The sequence below is a fragment of the Giraffa tippelskirchi genome, chromosome 13, assembly GCF_054371585.1.
Source record: "Giraffa tippelskirchi isolate mGirTip1 chromosome 13, T2T-mGirTip1v1.2.pri, whole genome shotgun sequence".
NCBI classification, from domain to species: Eukaryota; Metazoa; Chordata; class Mammalia; order Artiodactyla; family Giraffidae; genus Giraffa; species Giraffa tippelskirchi.
Window position 1 is genome coordinate 8,641,031 of NC_137287.1, and position 20,476 is coordinate 8,661,506.

The 20,476-nt window shown below is 51.0% G+C and overlaps 2 protein-coding genes across 5 annotated transcripts in view; one reads left to right on the forward strand and one right to left on the reverse strand.

Moving 5' to 3' along the window:
- Positions 1–5,743: 5,743 nt before the first annotated feature.
- ABHD11 (abhydrolase domain containing 11) lies at positions 5,744–8,211 on the reverse strand. 4 transcript variants are annotated; one of them, XM_081557904.1, is made up of 6 exons: positions 8,030–8,211; positions 7,671–7,806; positions 6,852–7,025; positions 6,534–6,704; positions 6,250–6,431; positions 5,744–6,021 (listed from the first exon to the last, which is right to left on the reverse strand). In XM_081557904.1, the coding sequence occupies exons 1-6, from the start codon at positions 8,143–8,145 to the stop codon at positions 5,889–5,891; spliced, it is 912 nt and encodes a 303-aa protein (XP_081414030.1). In that variant the 5' UTR covers positions 8,146–8,211; the 3' UTR covers positions 5,744–5,888. The 4 variants fall into 4 exon arrangements, with proteins under 4 accessions (XP_081414030.1, XP_081414031.1, XP_081414032.1 ...); XM_081557905.1 differs by having other exon boundaries at positions 7,671–7,784; positions 8,026–8,211; XM_081557906.1 differs by lacking the exon at positions 6,852–7,025.
- Positions 8,212–14,200: 5,989 nt separating this feature from the next.
- Positions 14,201–20,476, forward strand: part of CLDN4 (claudin 4) — a 47,217-nt gene continuing 40,941 nt past the window's right edge. Inside the window, exons 1-2 of the mRNA XM_081557912.1 lie at positions 14,201–15,015; positions 17,908–18,704. The gene's annotated coding sequence lies outside the window, so the exon portion shown is untranslated. The remainder of the gene's footprint in view (positions 15,016–17,907; positions 18,705–20,476) is intronic.

The window sequence follows — 20,476 nt, forward strand, 5'->3', positions numbered from 1 at the left end:
AGGCTCCATGCCTGGGAGAAGTGTGTGTGTGCGTGCGTGCGTGTGTGTGTGTGTGTGTGTGTGTGTGTGTGTGTGTGGTCAATGTTCTCCCACTGTGGCTTTTCTGCTGCTTTCTGGAAGGATTTCTTCTTCTTTCTCCTCTCCTGGGTAGTCTGGCCCCGGCCCATGTGCTGGCCATTGTGTAAGCCTCACCCTTACTGTGGCCCTCTCAGGGACACCCTCCTTAGTTTAAGTTCACAGATGAGATGATGAGGCTCAGAGAGGTAAACACATAGCAGGTACTGAGGGTTAGGTGACACGGTTTCTAAGCCACCTAGCCCTTGCAAACCCAAGCTGTTTTGACCACAAAGCTGGGCCCCGCCCAGCAGGCAGCTCTCCTTCTCCTTCCAGGCTCCAGACTCCCAGCCCACCGTCAACCTGTAACCATCTTCCAGTTCAGTCTTGAGGCTTGGGCTCAGCCATGCTGGGGGTGCAGTGGAGGAGGGAGACGCAGGGAGTAGGCAGCTGGAGAAGGAGTCTCACTGCTCAGCACGTGATAATTGGAGGTAGGGTGGGTGATGAAATTGACGATATGCTTGAATACATTGCCCTCCTTTTCCCAGCGAGATATTTTTAAACAAGGAATTTGGCCCACTATTCTAATTAAAACATTTAGGGATGTAGATGAAACATGCAACTGCCTGGTTATGATATTTAGTGAAAACATTTCATATTGAAAGTGTTTTTTTCAAATTGAAAGATTTTAAAGCACATATTTTTAAGAATAACTTTATTTCAAAGGCAATTCTTTTCCATGCTCACGCTTTGTGAAAGCTGATTCAAACCCTTCACTTGCATCTGTGCTTCTCATTGTCATCTGCCATGAGCCAGACCTAGCCCCTTGTTTGACTTTCCCCATACAGTTTTCTTGAATGTGTCATCTTCACTTGTGTTTGGAAATACAGACCTTTTGAATCCATAAATGATGCTGTTGCTGGAAAAATTCTTATTCCAAGTCATGAGAATGGCTATTTTTCATCTAAGTGGTAGGTTAATATTTGCGCTCTCCCTAGGGTAGCACAAGATTACATAAACTAGCAGTCTCCTAGTCTTTTCTTATTCTTCTCCTCTTTCTTCACAAAACTTCTTACCATCTGGTGTACTTTTTGTTTATTGTCTGTCTCCCTTCCCTAGAATGTGAGCTCAGGAGGCCAGGGAACTTTGTCTTCCTGCTTTCCATCACCTGGAAACACGCCTGATGTAATAGTAGGTGCTCAGTAAATACCTGTGGAATGAATGAAGATAAGGCTCTTAGAGGGACTTCCCTGGTGGTCCAGTAGTTAGGTCTTGTCTTCCAAGGCAGGGGGTGTGGGTTTTATCCCTGGTTAGGGAACTAAGATCCCACATACAGTACAGCAACCCTCCCTCAGAAAAAAATCTCTTAGAAATGTCTGATAGGCCAATGGCAGCCAGGGCCACGTGTGCAGATAGCACTGGGGTGGGGTAAGAAGGCAGCCCTGCTGGACCCAACCCCTTGTAAGGTGGGCATTTAAGTCGGGGGCAGCCTGTTGTTGTCTCTGGGGATTAGCTACATACAGGGTTAGCTACATACATTGATTATAAGAATATATTGAAGACAACTGGGGAAAAGGGAGTAAAAATCTGGAAAGGGGGAAAGCTAGGATGAGCCCAGTGCCTCTGGACTGGAATGTAATGTCTGAATGACAACCATCTTTCAATAGATGGAAGTTGTATTCATTTGGGTTTTCGGAGAACCAAAACCAATAGGATAAATATAGGGAAAGAGATTTATTATGAGGAATTGACTCATGCTATTATGGAGGCTGAGAAGTCTCACAGTCTGCTGTCTGCAAGCTGGAGACTTGGAAAGCAGGGTGCTGGAGTTCTAGACTGAGAAAAAAGGCCTGAGAAGGGCAAGTGCCCTTGTGGTGTGAGTACCAGTCCAAGGGCAGGAGAAGACCAAGATCTCAGCTCAACAGGCTGGAAGAGAGAATTCAGCCTTTCCTCTGGCTTTTTGTTCTTTTCAGGCCCTCAATGGATTGGATGATTCCTGTCCATCTTGGGAAGGGCCACCCTTTCTATTCAGGCCACCAAGTCAAATGCTAATCTCTTCTGGGAACACCCTCACAGACACACCCGGAAGTAATGTTTAACCAGATAACTGGGCATCCAGTGACTCAGTCCTAAGTTGACATACAAAATTAACTCTCACACAGATGAAGGAATAGACAGAGGTATAAATGTGTATGTTTATGTGTGTATATAAAATGTGTGTCTACCGAGTGGGCCTGGCAGGAGTCGTTCCCTTAACTGCATTGAGCACAACTAAGACCCACCCACATCTTGGTTTCTAAATACTATTCACCACCAAAAAGAAACAGGTATTCTTGCCAAAATGGATAATTCTAGGGCTGGGGGCAGGGAAAAACAAGGTGAACCTGGAATATCTTCTTGAGCCAGAAAGAATGGAAGGTTCCAAAGAAGGATACAACACATTAAAATGAATGTCGGCAAGGGCCACCCCCTGACCAGTCCTGGGACAATCTAAGCATCAAAATAAATGATAGGAATGTGTTATAACCTGTTGAATAAAATAGAATATCACAAGTCCACCTGACATAAGTAAAATGAAGAAACAGGGGTGAAGAAAAAGTTCTTCTTTGTATTAATAATAGAGGGCCAACTAATAAATGCAGAAGAAATAATAAAATTGGAAAATCGCCATTTGCAAGCCATTGTATTAATAATTCAGACAAGACACATCAATGGATGCTGAAACCTATGGTCATAAAATACCTCATTTTCTCAATACTTACTAATTATGATCAAGTAGTCAACATTACCAGCACCACCAGTCATGGTTCCAAATGACACTGGAACACAGCATCAGGAATTCCCTGGTGGCCCAGTGGTTAGGACTTGGCACTTTGGTGCTTTCACTGCCACGGCTTGGGTTCAATCCCTGTTCGGGGAACTAAGATCCCACAGGCTCCGTGGCGCAGCAAAACAAAAAAACCCACAGCATCTTTTTTTGTTATGTTTCTGCCCAAAATGTGTAATGGTCGTTTAATCGTGAGGCAGGAATGAACAAACCCATATCGAAGGACAGGACAGTCTACAAAATAACTTCCCTGTAATCTTCAAACACGCCAAGGTCAAAATTCAAAGAAAGGCTGCAAAGTTGTTCTAGATTGAGGGAGGCCAGAGAGATGGGACAACTGGGAGCAATGTTTAACACCACATTAGATTTTTTTTTTTTTTTTGGACATTACAGTTTGAAATTGTTTCAAAGTAAAAGGTTAAAAGAAATGGCATGAATGTTAGCCTGGCATGAATGTGAACCCTTCTGGCTGACTCCTGCTGGCCTTCGGGACTCATTTTTAGATAAGCCCCTGTGGAACCCCCGTGACTGGATGTGAGGGCCCTCTGTGCTACCCCTGTCCCTGGGCTCCCTGACACCCTTTTCTGATTATACCCAGAGGTCTGAGAGCAGGGGTCCTCTCTGGATCATGACAGAGTAGCCTCCTCTGGAAACACATTGAATGGAAACTTCCACAAAAGGGGTGTTTAGGGGTTCAGCTCAGTTCTACCTCCTCACTGGGGCTCAAAGAAACTGGGACATTTGGCTGTTGAAGGTGCACCTGGCTGAGTGGGACCCACAGACCATCGGGAGTCATGTCTGCAGGGAGCTTCCTGGGGGGGGGATCTCGGAAAAGGATATACTGTTTAGAGCAGGACTGAGGGTCTAATGGTCTATGTCCAAGACAGAACTGTGCTGCAGAGGTCTCTCAAAGGGGAAGCCCTTTTATATCTCTGATGTCCCCTGGGCACTCATTGATTGCATCCAGGGAGGTGTGGGATACTGAGATTCCGAGACCACCCCACCCCCAACCCCTCAGAACACAGCACCCCCACCCATGCTCCAGGATCAGAATGTGGGGAGTATTGGGGGGATAATGAGCAATAATATGGGAATACTGGAGGTATTGCTAGGGAGGATGGATGTTCAAGATGTTAGGAGAATGTTTTTCTTTTTTTTGCTGTGCAACCTGTGGGATTTTAGTTCTCTGACAAGAGATTGAACCTAAGCCCCTGGCAGTGAGACCATGGAGTCCTAACCACTGGACTGCCTGGGAATCCCCAGATGGGAACTGTCTTTGGTAGATGTTAGGAGAAATTTGCCAGGAACAGTTAAACCTATTTCCCTTTTGTTTTCTGCTGAGCTAAGGTTATGGTTATATGGATGATGCCATCCAAGGTTCCAAGATGCCAACTCTTCAGGATAGTGGTGAAGAATCCGCCTGTCAATGTAGGAGCTGCAGGAGACGTGGGTTTAATCCTCGGACCAGGAAGATCCCCTGGAGGAAATGGCAACCCACTCCATTATTCTTGCCTGGAGAATCCCTCGGACAGAGGAGCCTGCGTGCTGCAGTCCAGAGGGTCGCAGTCTGATAGGACTCGGTCACTGAGCACAGGCTCTCACTCCTTTCTCATCTCCTGACGTGAGTGGAGCGCCCCCTTGAGGTGAAGGGCACGAATGACTGGGCAAGGAAGGGGCTGAGAAAACTGGGTCTGGCCAGAGGGTTCCAGGAGGGGAGGCGAGGGCCTGGGCAGCCGCTGGGGGTGGGGCCTAACAGGGAGTGCCTGGACAGGAAGGGCAAAGGGCCATGTCCTCCGCCTGCTCCACCCCACTGACAAGAGTCCCGGTCCCCAGGCCACCCTCTCAGTCTGGGGCCCTAGAGGGGTAAGTTGTCCTTCTGAAGCCACTTCATCCCTTTCCTGGGGATTGGGTAAGAATGCCTTTCCTCCCCGGTGGCCCAAACACTCTGTCCCCTCTGCTCCCCCTTAGGTGGGAAGGGGGCCACACCTACTATCCCCTCAGCAGGAAGGAGAGACTGGGGCACTGGCAGGCAGGTGCAGTGTCTCAGACCCTTCCCCTCCTGACACTGGCATCAGGATCAAGTTCAGGGCGGAAGGGCCACGTGGGACACCTCATCCAAGCAAGACCCAGAAACCCCTGCTCCCTCCTGTCACCCAACCGCAGAGCCCAGAATCCCAAGCGGCTGGAGCACTGGGGGACACCCAGACAGAGCCCTCGCTGGACCAGGTCCTCCGGGAGCGAGATGACGCTATCGCCAAGTGAGAGGCAGCTGCTTGTGGGGGTTGGGAGGGCGGTGGATGGCTCCCCATCGAGGCTCTGTCCTGCCAGGAGGGAAAGCAGGGAAGTCGGGCATTCCTGGGAGGAAAGCTGCATAGATACTTGTATGAATACTGTCCCAAGGCAGGGGGCTGTGGCCACACTGGTCCACCCCCAGGGCCCAGAACCACGTCTGCAGGGCCTGAGCCTCAGGCTGCTCTCTGTCCCTCTCAGGAAGCAGGCCGTGGAGGCTGAGCTGGACATGTGCAGAGCCAAGCTGCGTGCTGTGGAGGCCCAGCTGCTGGAAGTTCTGGAGGAGAAGCTGAGACTGAGGCAGGAGGTGGAGGCCTGGGAGGTAGGGTGGGCGTGCTGGCCGGGCCCGGGAGGCAGGGCCAGACAAGCACAGGCCTGGCCCCTGACCCTGCTCTCCCGGCCCCCAGGAGGACATGCAACGGCTGGTGAGGCAGCAGGTTGAGAGTCAGCTGCAGAGAGAGTCCCGGGGCGCTCCGGGAGCCCCCGTAGACCCTGGAACTGCCAGGACTCCCTGGATCCGATTCCCCCTGAGTCGGTGGGGACGCTGGCGGTGAGAGAGCTCAGCCCAAGACCTTGGAAGGAGTGTCTTTATTCATTAAAGTTTGAGGTTTGACCCCTTCTGCATCCTCGTGCCCTCGGAGTGCTTCTGTATGGAAACAAGGAGCAGGACACAGAGCCTTGACGCCTGGGGTTTCACGTCCCCTCTGGCCAGCAACCCTTAGGCCAGGAAGCCTCGGACTGCAGCCATGAAGTCCTGCGGGCGGTCGCTGTGGATCCAGTGGCTAGCGTTCGGCACAGTCTGCATCTGGGCCCGAGGGAACAGCCGCCTGATCTCAGGGTAGTGGCTGGGACTATAATCCAGAGAGAAGGCGGCCGAGAAGGGGTGACAGCAGGGAGGTGGAGAGAGAAGGAGAGACACAGAGGCCAAGCGGGGAGAGAGGGAGAGCCACGTGAGTCTACATGCCCAGCGGTGTTTCCGGTTTTCAGGCACCCCTTACCCACACCCCAGCCCTCCCCAAGGCAGGATGAGGGGCTGGCTAAGTCAGGTATGCCTGTCCCTACCACCCAGCCTGGCTTACAGCAGGAATTGAGAGTTTCCACCCCGGAGGAAGAGGGTTGGCCCAGAGTAGGTTTCTTGTCGTGCGGGGAAGTCCAAGATCTTGTCCAAGTGCTGGGCCAAGGCATCCAGGTTCACCCTCCACACGAAGCGCCCATCCACCTCCACCAGGTTGGTGAGGAGGAACTGCCGCAAGCTCACGCTCTGTGGGGGTCCCGCGGTTGCGGGGTGGGGGGCTCTGTGTGAGGCCTGGGGCTGCCACTCTTCCTCTGCCCACAACACCACGCAGGGGCTTGCGTGCATTACCTGGATAACAGAGCTGAGCCTCTCATCGGCCAGTTTTCGGGCGCCGGAAAGGGACGCCTCATTCACCATGTCCACGGCCCTCATGGCTGTGACGTAGTTTGGAAAGTTCGAGCTGGACGTGGTCTCCACTGGGCTGATGTCCACGGCAATCAGGCGCTCCACGAGCTCCGGCTGCGGGAGAGAAGCAGACTGGGGACCTTAGGGCAGGTTCCTGGATCTGGAACTCGGCCATCCAAGGCTCGCTGGAGTTCCAGGCTGCCTGCTGGGCGCTCAGGGGCAACAGCGGATAGGAGGAAGCCCTGGAGAGAGACGGCTCACCCTCTGAAGTGCCAGTAGCATGGCGGTCCTGCCTCCCATGCTGTGGCCAATGAGGACGCAGGGTACCAGGCCCAGCTGGGACAGGAGGTCTTGCATATCCTGGCTCATGGCCTCGTAGCTCATGTCTGGGCTGTGGGGGCTGTCACCATGGTTCCTAGCATCCACTGTCAGCACCTGGGGAAGGGGGGGAGCAGCACTGGCATCCACAGTCAGGGCAGAGCCAAAAGCCTGGCAGATCTGCAGGTTGAGGGAGGTGGAGAGCCCGGGGTGGGGGAGATCCAGAAGGGGGAAAATGGCCCGGACAGTGAGAAGACTCCTGTTCTCAGACCTTGGAGGCCCAGATGAAGAACCGGAGCCACCATGCCAGAAGGCCCAAGGAGTGTGACCACGTCTCCAGACATTTGGCCTAGCTTGCTGGAAGCTACAGAGAAAGCAGACACCAAGAATTGTCAACAGCTGGAGCACAGCAGGGCGGGCGGCTGCAGGAGGTGGAAAGCCCCTGTCATCCCTGGTGAACAAGCAGGGTCTGGCCCCCTTAGCGGGCAGGAGCCTGAGTCAGGGTGGAGCATACAGACGGAGATCTATAATACGAGTGAAGGACTGGGTGCGTGAAAGCACCAGGGAATGAATGGGGTTCATCGTGGGCCTGGGTCTGCCCTGGGGCCTCCATCCTCAGAAGGTCAATCTCTGATTTCCGATCAGAGAGACCCGCCTCTCCCAAGTGCTGGGGACAGAGAAGCTGGCCACACCTCGGCCTCCTCTAGGGCCCCGCCCACAGACTCCACCTCTCTCAGGGCCCCGCCGACTCCGGAAGCTCACCCTCCGGCCTGTCTGCTGAGCCAGGGCCTTGGCGACGGAGTTGAAGTTGGTTTTGCTGCCAAAGAGCCCATGCAGAAAGACAAGGGGCGGGCTAGCTGCCTCGCCGTCCAGAAGCTTGTAGGAAAGCGGCACCGGTCTGGCGGGAGGAACGAAGGTGGGGTAAGGGTCTGAACCGGCAGGGGAAGCGGATGAGCGAGCGGCTTGGGAGAGGGAGGGCCCAAGCGGGGGAAGCGGATGAGCGAGCGGCCTGGGAGAGGGAGGGCCCAAGCGGGGGAAGCGGAGCCAACTGGGACAAACTGGCGGGGGGGCGGTGCGGGGAGGAGCGAGGGACGGCCTCCCAGCGGCCGCCCTTGACTGACCTCGGCTCGGTGCCGCCTTGACTGCTGCTGGGTGCGATAGGCAGTCTGGAGAAGCTGGAACTGGAGAGGCCGAGCCCCCTATAGGGGAGCGTCCAAGCGCGCGTCCAGCGGAGCATCTCCGGGATCTGCTACCCGGCGCGCACCTCGTGCTGTTCCCTTGGCTTCGCCTCGCTCAGGCCCCCGCCCAATTTCGCCCGGAGCTCCGCCTTCTCCCCGCCCCCTAGCGCGGAGCGCCCCGCCTCCGCTCACGTCTCCCTACGTAATCCCGGAAACCTGTCTCTCTTCTAGGCTCCGCCCCTTGCGCGCGTACGTAACACTGCGGGTGCCACGCCCACAGGGGAGAGCCCCGCCCCTGGCCACGCTCCGGGCGGAGCCGCCCAATGCCCTGACCCCGCCCCGCTAAGCTCCCGCCCGGCTCCTCCCAAGCGCAGAGCCTATGCCGGGAATCGGAGCTTTCGTTTCGGAGTCTGGTCTCAGCCGCTTGAGATGTAGTCACGGGGTTTGGGGTTGAACTGTGGCCGCGGGGCAGATCCTTGGCAAGCCGCTGAAGTCCCTGCCTGGCCCCGCTGCGGCCTGCTCCTGTGCCCTCTAGCGCCGCCTTGGGTAGATGCGGTGTTACTGTGCCGCGCACGGCGGCAGGAGTGGCTCCCCTTGCCGAGACGCCAGCTTGGAGGCGCTGTGCTCCACTGCCGAGGGCCCAGGCAGGCCGGAAGGAGCAGAACACCTCTCACTAATCTTGAAGTCGACTCTAGAAGGGGCTCGGAGAGACTCTAGAGGTCATCTCCAACCTGCCCGCCTCCTCCCCCACCACCTCTTTACAGATGGGGAAACCGAGGCAAGTAACTTTTACAAGCGGTAGAACCGGAATCTGGTCTGCGAGTCAAGGTGGGAGGCCAGTTGTTTGTACTAGAGAGGGCATTTGCTTAGTGCACTGAGCTGTATTGGGTTCAGCTGTGCTCACCACGCCCCCCATTTATCAGCAGAGAAATATTAATAATCCGCCCACCGGCTCAGCACATCGTGCAAGGATGTCACCCTCTTTTTGGAACCCTGATGGACTGCCATGTTCTCTTCCTTGTCTGGGCTAATAGTGGCAGTGGCGACATTGTCTCAGGTCTCAGCTGGGTTCCACAGCAGTCGAGCCTTCAGCAGTTACAAGAGTAGCTGCTCTTTCTAAGGCGTTCTTCTGCTCAGAAACCATCAGGGGAGGGACTTCCCTGGTGGTCCAGTGACTAAGACTCCGCGCTCCCAATGCAGGGGCCTGGGTTTGACACCTAGTCAGGGAACTGGATCCTACATACTGCAACAAAGATCCTGCATGGGCTTCCCTGGTGGCTCAGTGGTGGAGAATCTCTGCCTGCAATGCAAGATGCTGGTCTTATCCCTGGTCTGGGAAGATCCCACATTTTACAGAGTAACTGGGTCCCTGCGCCATAACTATTGAGCCTGTGTCCTAGAGCCCAGGAGCTGCAACAAGAGAAGCCACCACAATGAGAAGCCCTAGCACTGCAACAAAGTGTAGCCCCCACTTGCCGCAACTAGGGAAAAGCCTGTGCAGCAACGAAGACCCAGCACAGCCCAAAACCAGCAAATGAAATTATATATATATATATATATACACACACACATATATATATAAAAGATCCCACATGCGGAAATGAGAATTGAAGATCCTGCATACCACAACTAAGACCAAAGACAGCCAAATAAATAAAATAGCTTTTCTATTTCAAAACAAACATCAAGGGGAATTCCCTGGTGGTCCAGTGGTTAGGACTCTGTATTCTCACTGCTGAGGGTCCTGAGTCAATTTCTGTTGGGGAACTAAGGTCCTATAAGTCACGTGGTGCGGACCAACCAGGCACCCCCAAAGACTACACTACACACCTCCCTTCAGGTCCTTACCAATACTACTTCCCACTGGGATGCTGTGTTGTTTTTCAGTCGCTCAGTTGTGTCTGACTCTTTGCGACCCTGTAGACTGCAGCACACCAGGCTTCCCTGTCCTTCACCATTTCCCAGAACTTGCTCAAACTCATGACCATTGAGTTGGTGATGCCATCCAATCATCTCGTCCTCTGTCATCCCCTTCTCCTCCCGCTTTCAGTGCTGTGCCACCATCCAAATAGCCAGTTGGCCATCCTCCACATCTTTTAAGGTCCGGGATAACTGCCACCTGTTCCTCAAACCTCTCCAGATTTCCCCAGTTGAAGCTAATCTCTTCCACCCCATGTTCTCAAAGCATTTGTCAAGAGTCCGGCCTTCTTTATGTCCACCATAGGCTGGGGGTTCCTGGAAGCCCCAGGTCATGTTTTGTTCATCTGGTACAAAGAGCAATAGTAATTTCACTGAATGATCATGGAGAGAGTCAGGCACTAGCTGAGGCTTAGGTGTCAATTCAGCTGGTGACTGGGTCCACGCCCCTTCCAGGACATGGTCCTGGGCCATCCAGGGTTACAGTGGCTTCTCCCCTACCTCTTGAGGACAAGCCTGATGGAGTCAGTACAGTTAGGAGCATCCTAATTATATGGCCTCATCAATACCTTGCCTAATAAAGTGGTCCCCATCTTGAGCCAGCTGGTGACAGACAGGTGTTTTGTTCTAATCTGGGGAGGGCTCTGAGGTCACTGGGGACTCTAAACACACCAGGTGGTGTAATCATTTGTTGCCAGCATAGTCATTAGGGGAATGAGGAGAACATCTGAGCCCTGGAGAGGGGGTTGGCCTAAGGTCTGGGAGGGGTCCTTGGAGAACAGGCAGGGTGTTTTTCTAGAATTGGTGGGTAAATGGGAAGGGGGTTGACGTCATGTTGGTGATTCAGAAGCATAACATTTCAAAGGTGGTTTCAAGTGGGTCCCCACCCCACCCCAGCCTGCTGACTAACTGGGTAACCTGAGCCTGGCCCGCAGCCCTTGACCATCTGCCTCTGGCTGGAGCCCTGGGTCTAGGAGCAGAAGCGTCTTGAGATGTTTCTGAGTCCTGGGCCCCAGCTGTATCACGTGGCTGGTTAGGGGCTGGCTGGCAAGCAGAAAAACCAGTTGGCTTGAGGTTTTCACTTGAACACTCCAGAAAAAGCTGTGGGGCCAGGAGAGGGGTTCTTGCTACCTTGGAAGGACTCTGCTGATGGGGTGTTGGGGAGGGGTCCACCTGAGGGCTGCCCACCCCTCCCTCCCAGCATGTCAGGAACGGGCCACTGGACTCGCTGGTGGTTGGTGAGGGTCTCCCTCTTGGAGAAGTGGCAAGCCCCTGATATATTGAGGTTGATGTAAGGGAAGAAGCGGGGTACAGAACGAGGATGCTCTATGTCTGTGATGGCTCTCCACTTCCGCATCTCTGTTCCCAGTGGTCCAACCTCCCTGGGAAGAGGGAGGGTGTTAGCATCCTCATTTTACTGCTGAGAGAACGGAGACATGGGAGGCAAAGTGACCCAGCGGCAGTCACGCAGCCCCCGCGTGACCCAGCCGGACGTCCTTCCCGTGCCGTGTGACTCCTGGCGCAGTGCTCTGGGTGTTTTGTCACCACCCATTGGCTGGGGACGGAGAACCAAGGGGGTGGGGCCTGCAGCGGCAGGGACACTGCGGTGTTGAATGGGTTAAGACAGGGAGGCAGCGGGTGTCCCTTAACCGCACCTGGCCCAGTATCGGTCACGTGGCTGGGGTTTCACCTGCCCCGCTGAGCAGGGACAATCAGGCTGCTTGTTTTGCGATTGGTCACCATGGTGACAGGAGTGCGCCTGGGGAGGTCACCAGGGCAAATTCCTGCCAGCCCCCAACTGCCCGGTAGGGTAGGGGTGTCCATCAGTCAGGCTGGGGTCGCGGAGCCTCCTGGAAGACCCCTTATGGTTTCCCTTGGGTCTGTCCCCAGGGATGCCCCAGGGGTGCCCCCGCTTGCCCTGTGACACCCATCCGGCCTCTTCCCACAACACTCCTCATGCTCAACCCAGCTTCTCTCTTCCTAGATTTTGACCCGAGGGTATTAAACTGCCAAGACTTTGTCTTGTTTAATCCATGCAGGAGCAGTAGTAATCCCCTGTGCCTCCGCCCTGCCTCACATGCCCTGCCTCACACACGCTCAGGGAACACTTTGAGAACATTTGCTCCTGAGTGCCTTCATTCAACACTCAACAGATATTCCTGGAGCCTCACGCCTTTATAGACACAGGCACCGTTCTAGAGACAGGGGAGGGTGTTTCCTCAGTGGCTCAGACAGTCAAAAAAGATCTGCCTGCAATGCAGGAGAACCGGGTTCAATCCCTGGGTTGGGAAGATCCCCTGGAGAAGGGCATGGCAACCCACTCCAGTATTCTGGCCGGGAGAATTCCATGGACAGAGGAGCCTGGCGGGTTATAGTCTGTGGGGTCACAAAGAGCTGGACACGACTGAGCATCTTAACACCTTTCTGAAGACAGCCAGTGAACTGAGCAACAGACTAATGAACCACACTGCAGTGGATGTGTGTTAGTGAGAACTTCCCTGGTGGCTCAGTGATAAAGAACCCACCTGCAATTCAGGAGACCCAAGTTTGATTCCAGGGTCGGGAAGATTCCCTGGAGAAGGAAATGGCAACCCACTCCAGTATCCTTGCCTGGGAAATCCCACGGACAGAGGAGCCTGGTGGGCTACGGGCTGGGATTGCAGAGTCGGACAGGACTGAGCGACTGACATACACGCCTGGTTTGTTGAGTATTTCTTTTCGTCGAAGCAGACAGCAGGGAGGCTCCTGGGGACCCGTGTAGAGGACAGAGGCTGCATGTGATCGTCCTACAGCCCTGCTGTCCAGAACACCTCTGGGGACACTTTCTGCCACCTCCAGGCCTGACCTGTAATCCTCCCCTCTAAGCTTCTCTCCGGCCCTCCAGCTCCTCCATCTCCTGCTTTCACCCACTGGCTCCTTGCTCCAGAACCCCCGAGAGGCCCTGCTAACTCTTGTCGAGATTTTTCCTACCTCACGTGCACAGTCACTGTACTCCCAATAACAGCCTCATCACACACACAGATTCTTAAAGTAGGTGGAGTGAGGACACCTCCTCTTTTGAGGGTGGAGGAGTCTGTGTGTTTTGAAATCCAGCTGCATACACTCCCCTACACTCCCCTTGAGAAACAGCAGCCAGCAGAACGCACATGAGCCTCCTCTGCCTGCATTTTGGAGCTTTCATTTCATTTGGGAGCCTTTTGTGCCAGGCACTGGAGATACAGGGGAGAGCTCTGATCCACTCACACACTTGACAGTCTGGTGGGGAAGATGTGAACAGATGTGTGATCACACACCCAGTAAGTATGCAAAGGAGAGGGAGCGCATCAAACCGAAGAACGTGACTGGCCCTGCAGAAGTGACGCTTGGATGGAGATCTGAAGGAGGAGTAGGACTCAGTAACCTCACTAAAGAGGTCACAGTGGAGGAGGATATTCCAGAAGTGGGGACTCCATGTGCAATGGCAAAGCCATCCCGTTTCTCAAGATTGAATCAGGAGTCATTCCTGATGCCTCCTTCCTTACCTGCTCCACCCCTAAGCAGTCCCTCACCTACTTCTGTTGATTTTTATCTCCCAGATATCTCTGAGATCCATTGGCTTCTGTCCATCTCCACGGCCATATCACTCCTTTCTATCATCGTCACCTTCTCACTGGACTTGTCCATTTCAGTCTCCATAGTCATTTCCCTACACAGTAGGAAGCTTGATCTTTCCAAACACATATTTCTATGCTAATCCAGTACCCCTGCCCGCCCCCCCGTCCCCCCCCCACCTATTTTTCGGTGCTCTGGGTTCTGTGTTCAATGCTCCTGGGGATACAGGTGGCAAACGTTGTTGTTCAGTTGCCCAGTGACGTCTGACTCTTTGTGATCCCATGGACTGCAGCACACCAGGTTTCTCTATCCTTCACCATCTCCTGGAATTTGCTCAAACTTATGTCCATTGAGTCGGTGATGCCATCCAACCATCTTATCCTCTGTTGTCTCCTTCTCCTCTTGCTTTCAATCTTTCTCAGCATCAGGGTCTCGAAAGAGTAGAAAAGCTGGTTTCTGTGTTTCAAAAGCTGAAGTCCGAAGGGGAAGAAGATGCCTCAGTAGTGTTAAGTATCTTGGCCAAGAATGCCAAGGGGGGTCTGCCACTTACCTCTTGGCAGGGTCCCCAGAAAGAAGTGGCTCAGGGGGTTACTAGGCAGGCAAGACCATAGGCAGCTTGCAAAATCATTCTGAGCTCTGAGCCCAAAGCAGACACAGTGCAAACCACAGGACCAAGAGGGCCAGGGGGACAAGATGGTGATGTTTCAGTAGGGATCACTGTTGCCTAAGGGCTGGATACTGTCCAGCCTGCTCCCCTCCCAGCCTCCTCTCTCATCTACCTGCTTCTCCACATGCATGTGTATGCTAAGTAGCTTCAGTCATGGCCAACTCTTTGTGATCCCATGAACTATAGCCCTCCAGGCTCCTCCATCCATGGGATTCTCCAGGCAAGAATACTGGAGTGGGCTGCCATGCCCTCCTCCAGGGGATCTTCCCGACCCAGGGATTGAAACGGCATTTCTTATGTCTGCTGCATTGGCAGGTGGGTTCTTTACCACTAGTGCCACCTGGGAGCCCCCTGCCCCCAGTCCACCATATCCCCAGCAAATTTGACCCTGCTGAATATCCTGGAACTGTAGCCCAACCTCAGAAGGATTGAAGTTCAACCTGTTTCTAACTGCCTCAGCAGAATGGAGCATCAAGGAAATAACGTTATTGCATGCCTCAGTTTATGGAGTGACTTCCATAATTGCCACAATGCCATATACACAGAGTTCTTTTATGAATCAACAATCCAATAATTCATTCCACAAATATTTACCAAGTACCTACAGTTACCAAATACGAATTTTAGAGCCAGGGATATGGCAATTACACGCCCCTCCTCCTCAAGGAACACAAAAAGGCAACCCGCGCCGCCAACCTATCTACTCTCAAGTGGGGAAGACAGGCCATCAACAAAGAAACAAGCAAATAAATATGTAAGTACAAATTGTATTAAGTTCAGTGGGCAGGGTGCTGTTTTCAGTAGTAACAGGGGTAGAGGATATTAAGTAGGGTGATAAGGAAAGTTCTCAGGTAAGATGAAGTTTGGAAAATAAGAAGGAAGCAATCATATAAACATCAGGGAAAAATGTTTTAGGCAGTGGGAATAGTATGTGCAAAGGCCCTGAGGTACACAAGACTGTACCTTGTTAGAAGAACAGAGAAGAAGGCAGAGGAAGCTCAGGCAGAGAAAACAAGAGGAGAAGGGCATATAGGAGGTAGGCTAGGGTGGGTCCATGTAAGGGTCCATTATTAGAGAGAAGTGAGAGCCAGTAAGGGTTTGAGTAGGCTTCCCTGGTGGCTCAGTGGTAAAGAATCCGCCTGCAATGTAAGAGATGTGGGATTGATCCCTGGGTCGGGACGATTCCCTGGAGAAGGAAATGACAACCCACTCCGGTATTATTGCCATGGACACAGAAGCCTGGCAGGCTACAGTCCATGGGGGTCACAAAAGAGTTGGACGCAACTCAGCCACTAAACAATAACAAGAGTTTAAGCAGGGAGAGACATATTTTCCATTTTCTTTTATTTTACTTATTTTTAAGACTGTGCCCTGCAGTATGCGGGATCTTAGTTCTCCAGTCAAGGATGGAACCTGTGCCCTCCGCATTAGGAGCACAGAGTCTTAACTACTGGACTGCCGGAGACTCCCCTGGATGAAGAATTAGATGGGTAGAGAGGAAGATGGTACAAAGGAAAAGGAATAGATCAAGGACAACTCCGTTTCTGAGGGCAGTTGTGTCATTTATAGAAATGAGGAAGGCTGGAGAGGAAGTTTTTCTTTTTTTTCCCTCTAAAAGGTACCAATAGTAAGGGAGAATCCAGAGTTCCACTTGAGGCATGTTAAGTTTGTGAAACCCGTGAGATACAATGATAGTTAATATTTACTGAGTTTAACATGCCAAGCACTGTTCAAAGTGCTTCATATTCATTGACTCATTTACCCCTCATAATGACAGTGAGAGGGTATGTGTATTATTCAACCCCTCCTTTAATAGCTGAGAGAATTGAGCCACAGAGGGGTTAATTAATCGCCCATGGTCACACAGCTCGGAAACTGCAGGGCCAGGATCCAGTCCCAAATGATTGGGCCCCAAGGGCCACACTATTAACCAATGCCCTCCACTGTCTTCGTGGCATCTCGGGACACAGGTGATGCAGGTAGTGGGGGGCTTGGAGGAGAGGTGTGGGGGCTGGAGGATGTTAAAGGCGTGGGAACGGGAGAGACACTCAAAGGGGATAATGGTGCAGTGGAGGAAGAGAAGAGGACCGCAGACAGAGGCTCTTGGGAAGATGACAGGAAGGGATAAGGAGGAGATGTGTAGAGAGAGGAGGAAGGGCAGGTGAGGCTGGTGTCACAAAGGCCAGGACAAGTGAGAGTTCGGAGGAGGAGAGCGAGCAATCAGCTGTGTCAAAAGTTGCTGAGAGCATTTAGAGTACACTCTGGATAGCAAAGTTAAGTGACCGTTGGCCGTGGCAACCTGGAGGCCTCTGGGCCCTTGCCAGGAGCAGCTTGGAGTGGAGCAAGGGTGGGGGCAGGAGCAGAGAGGAGTGGCCGATTGGCAAGTGGGGAGGAAGCAAAAGCAGGGGTGAGATACCTCTTGACATGAGCAGAGAAAAGGGCGGCATCTCTTTGGAGATGTGATGGCAAGGAGACTTTTATTTTTTAAGATGGGAGATATTCAAACGTGTATATGTTGATGTGAAGGATATAGTAGAGAGTGGGTGCAGTTTGACAATGCAAGAGAAAGAAGGTATTTCAGAGGGAGATTTTTTCTTTTCTGTCTATCTTAAAAAATTTTTATTTTTAAAATTAAAAAACATTTAATTTATTTTCATTATTTACTTAATTTACTTTGTCGGATCTGCCTTTTAAAATTCTTCTAAATTTTATTTTATTTTGGCTGTGCTGCATGGCTTTTGAGATCTTAGTTCCCTGACCAGGGATCAAACCCAGGCCCATGGCAGTGAAAACCACTGGACCACCAGGGAATTCCCTGGCTCTACCTTTAAAAAAAACAACACCTTTTTATAATGGAAAACTTTAAAGCATACCTCAAGGGAGAAAGGATCACCATCACCCATCACCCAGTTTCAACAATTGTCAACTCGAGGCCAATCTTGATTCATCTCTCCCCATGTATCTCCTGTCCCATCTCTGCATTATTTTGAAGTAAATATCACACATCATACTATTTCATCTGTAAATAGTTCTAATGTTTCTCTAAAGGCTAAGGACTTTTCTGTTTTTTAAACATAAACCACTGTATCATTTACATCAAGGATCCCCAACTGCTGGGCCATGGACCAGTATCAGCCTGTGGCCTGTTAGCCACCTATCCATACAGCAGGAGGTGAACGGCTGGCCAGAAAGTGAAGCTTCATCTGTATTTACGGCTGAGCTCTCCCTTCTTAATGCGCTTGAATCATCCTGAAACCATCCCCCCACCTGTCGGTGGAAAAATTATCTTCCACGAAACTGGTCCCTGGTGCCCAAAAGGTTGGGGATGACTGATTTACATACTTTGTGTTAGTCCTTCAGTCATGTCCAACTCTTTGTGACCCCATGGCCTATAGCCCGCCTGGCTCCCCTGTCCATGGAATTCTCCAGGCAAAAATACTGGAGTGGGTTGCCATTCCCTCTCCAGGAGATCTTCCAGGGATCAAACTCAGGTCTCCTGCATTGGAGGTAGATTCTTTACTGTCTGAGCCATCAGGAACAGTAACTTACACACTTTAAAAAATAATAATTCCTTAATGTTATCAATTATCCACTCAATGTTCACTTTTCTAATTGTCTCACAAATACCATACTTTTATTTTAACAGGTTGAATCTGGAATCAATTGAGACCCACATCTGTGGCTGGTTGATAAGTCTTTTGTTCTTTTTTGATCTATTGGTCCCTACGCTTCATTTTCTTTTTTTTAAGTTTTTTATTATTGAAGAATCCATTTGTCTGATAGAGTTCTCCGCATCTGGATTTTGCTGACAGTATTCTGTGTATGTGTTCCTCTCTCTTTTGCATGTGCTGTAAATTTATCTTCTGATCAAGAAGTTGACAAGATTTAAAGTTCATTTATTTATTATTTTGATTTTTGTTTTTCTGCAAGACTATTTCACAAGAGATGTTGAACTTGATTTTTCTTTTATGGCAGCCAAGTCATACTGGTTTAGGACACCTTTGGCTGGAAACCCCAGGTCAAACCAGCTTAACCAATAAGAAAACCCACATCTCCCACAACCAGAGATCTAGAGGAACTTGAGAGCCCCAAAGAGGAGGCAGTTATTGGATAGAAAATGTTTCCAGGGCTCCAGGTTCCTCCTCTTCAAATAGAGGTCCTTCCTCCTCATTGGGTGCAGTCCTCAGGCTCATTCTCTTTGGGGTTCAAGTTGGTGATAGAATTCGATGTCACCACCTGACTGAAGAACGGTCTAGGGAAAGAGGGGAGTGATTTCTTTCTTGGGCAAGTGGAGGCTTAGCCCTGCTGCCTGGCAACAGACCTTCCCTTCCGTCTCATTGGCTGCAACTGTCACATGCTCACTCTGAGCCAATCACCGTGGAAGGAAGAGACCAACCGCCACCATTGGCTTAGGCTAATCAGGAGTTATCCTTGAAGCTGGAGGTAGGGGTCTGTTCAAGTTGTCTATAAACGTATAAGATGAATATCCCATATCCTGGGACACTGAGAATGTCTGAACAATGCTACTTAGAAGTGGAATTGCTGGATCTCAGACCTTTTTTGTTTATAAGGTCTTTATTTTTTATAGAAGTGGTCAAATTGCCCTCCAAAAAATCAGTTATTGTATCAATATATACTTCACCAACTAGGGAAAAGGAAAACGAGAGTCAGAGGGATGCAGTGGTTAACAACTTGGGTTCTAGCAGATCAGATACCTGGGTTCAAAGCCCAGCACCTCTGTGTGATATCTGTGAAATCTGGACAACTAGTATGACTTCTCTGTGCCTCGGTTTTCCTATCTATAAAATGGGGATGATAATAATGCCACTATTCAGTCAACACTTGCACTTAGAAATTGTTAGTTATTGTTCTATCATATGGGATATCATCAAAGCGCAGGTTACTGTCCCCAAATCCATTTTCTACTCTTGTCTGTGTTTCTGGGAGGTTCACCTTTGCAGGATGTATTAGCCTTGCCTTCTGGCTTCCGGAGTTGAGCAGAGCGAGAGAGATGCTGGCCTATTTGTTTCCCCTGCTGCTCCCTGGTTTGCTGTGGTTCCAGCAGAGGGTGTGTCCTCCTACAGCTGTGGCTACTGTCTGGTAACCCTGTTTCCCACAGCTCCATTTTTCAACCTGGCTCCTGGAACTTGTTTTCCTCCCATTGTTTCTTTAGGCTTAGGGGTGATAAAGGGTCCCCACTATTGTTAGTTTCTTTCTTTTATTTTGTTAGTTTCTTGATACCTCAATGCTGCTGCTGCTGCTGCTAAGTCGCTTCAGTCGTGTCCGACTCTGTGCGACCCCATAGACGGCAGCCCACCAGGCTCCCCCGTCCCTGGGATTCTCCAGGCAAGAACACTGGAGTGGGTTGCCATTTCTTTCTCCATGATACCTCAATATTCTTCACTAAATTCCCTAGCTCTACCCATACCTCTCTATACATAGTCCTTCAGTAAAGTCTCTTTAAAACACAGCATGTGAGACTTTCCTGGTGGTCCAGTGGTTAAGAATCCACCTTGCAATACAGAGGACTCGACTTCCATCCCTGGTCGAGGAACTAAGACGCCACATGCCGCAGAGCAATTCAGCTGGTGCACGGCAACTACTGAGCTTTTGTGCTGCAACTACTGAAGCCCACAGGCCTAGAGACCTTGCTCTGCAACGAGAAGCCACTGCAATAAGAAGCCCATGCACCACAACTAGAGAGTAGCCCTCACTCACTGCAACTGTAGAAAGCCTGAGCACAGCAAGGAAAACCCAGTGCAGCCAAAAATAAATATAAAATAAATAAAAATTAAAAATAAAAGGAAAAAAAAAAGGGAAAACATTGGTTTCACTTAGAGGATTTAGAGAAATACCACTTAATAGGGAAGTTATGCATCCTTTCATACATTTATTAGGATAAATAGTTATTTTTATAGTTGCTTCTTCTTCGCTGATTATTCTTTTGGATTGCTATACTTTCCCCTATTGTTTTGCAGGAACGCTTTTTTTCTCTAATGAAAAGTTTTTTTTTAAATTAGAGGATAATTTCTTTACCATATCGTGATGGTTTTTGCCATATATCAACACAAACTGACATTAGGTATATGTATGTCCCTTCCCTCTTGAACCCCCCCCAACTCCCTCCTCATCCCACCCTTCTAGGCTGTCACAGAGCACTGACTTTGGGAGGAACTCTTTTCATATTAGATATTTTAAACATTTTTTCTGTTACG

Coding starts and splice junctions, on each gene's coding strand:
- ABHD11 (XM_081557904.1), bottom strand. CDS start 8,145: ATGCTCCGCTGGACGCGCGCTTGGACGCTCCCCTATAGGGGGCTCGGC. Junction 7,026..7,670: donor CTCAGCAGACAGGCCGGAGG/GTGAGCTTCCGG, acceptor CCCCTTCCCCAG/GTGCTGACAGTGGATGCTAG. Junction 6,432..6,533: donor GGCTCAGCTCTGTTATCCAG/GTAATGCACGCA, acceptor GGACCCCCACAG/AGCGTGAGCTTGCGGCAGTT.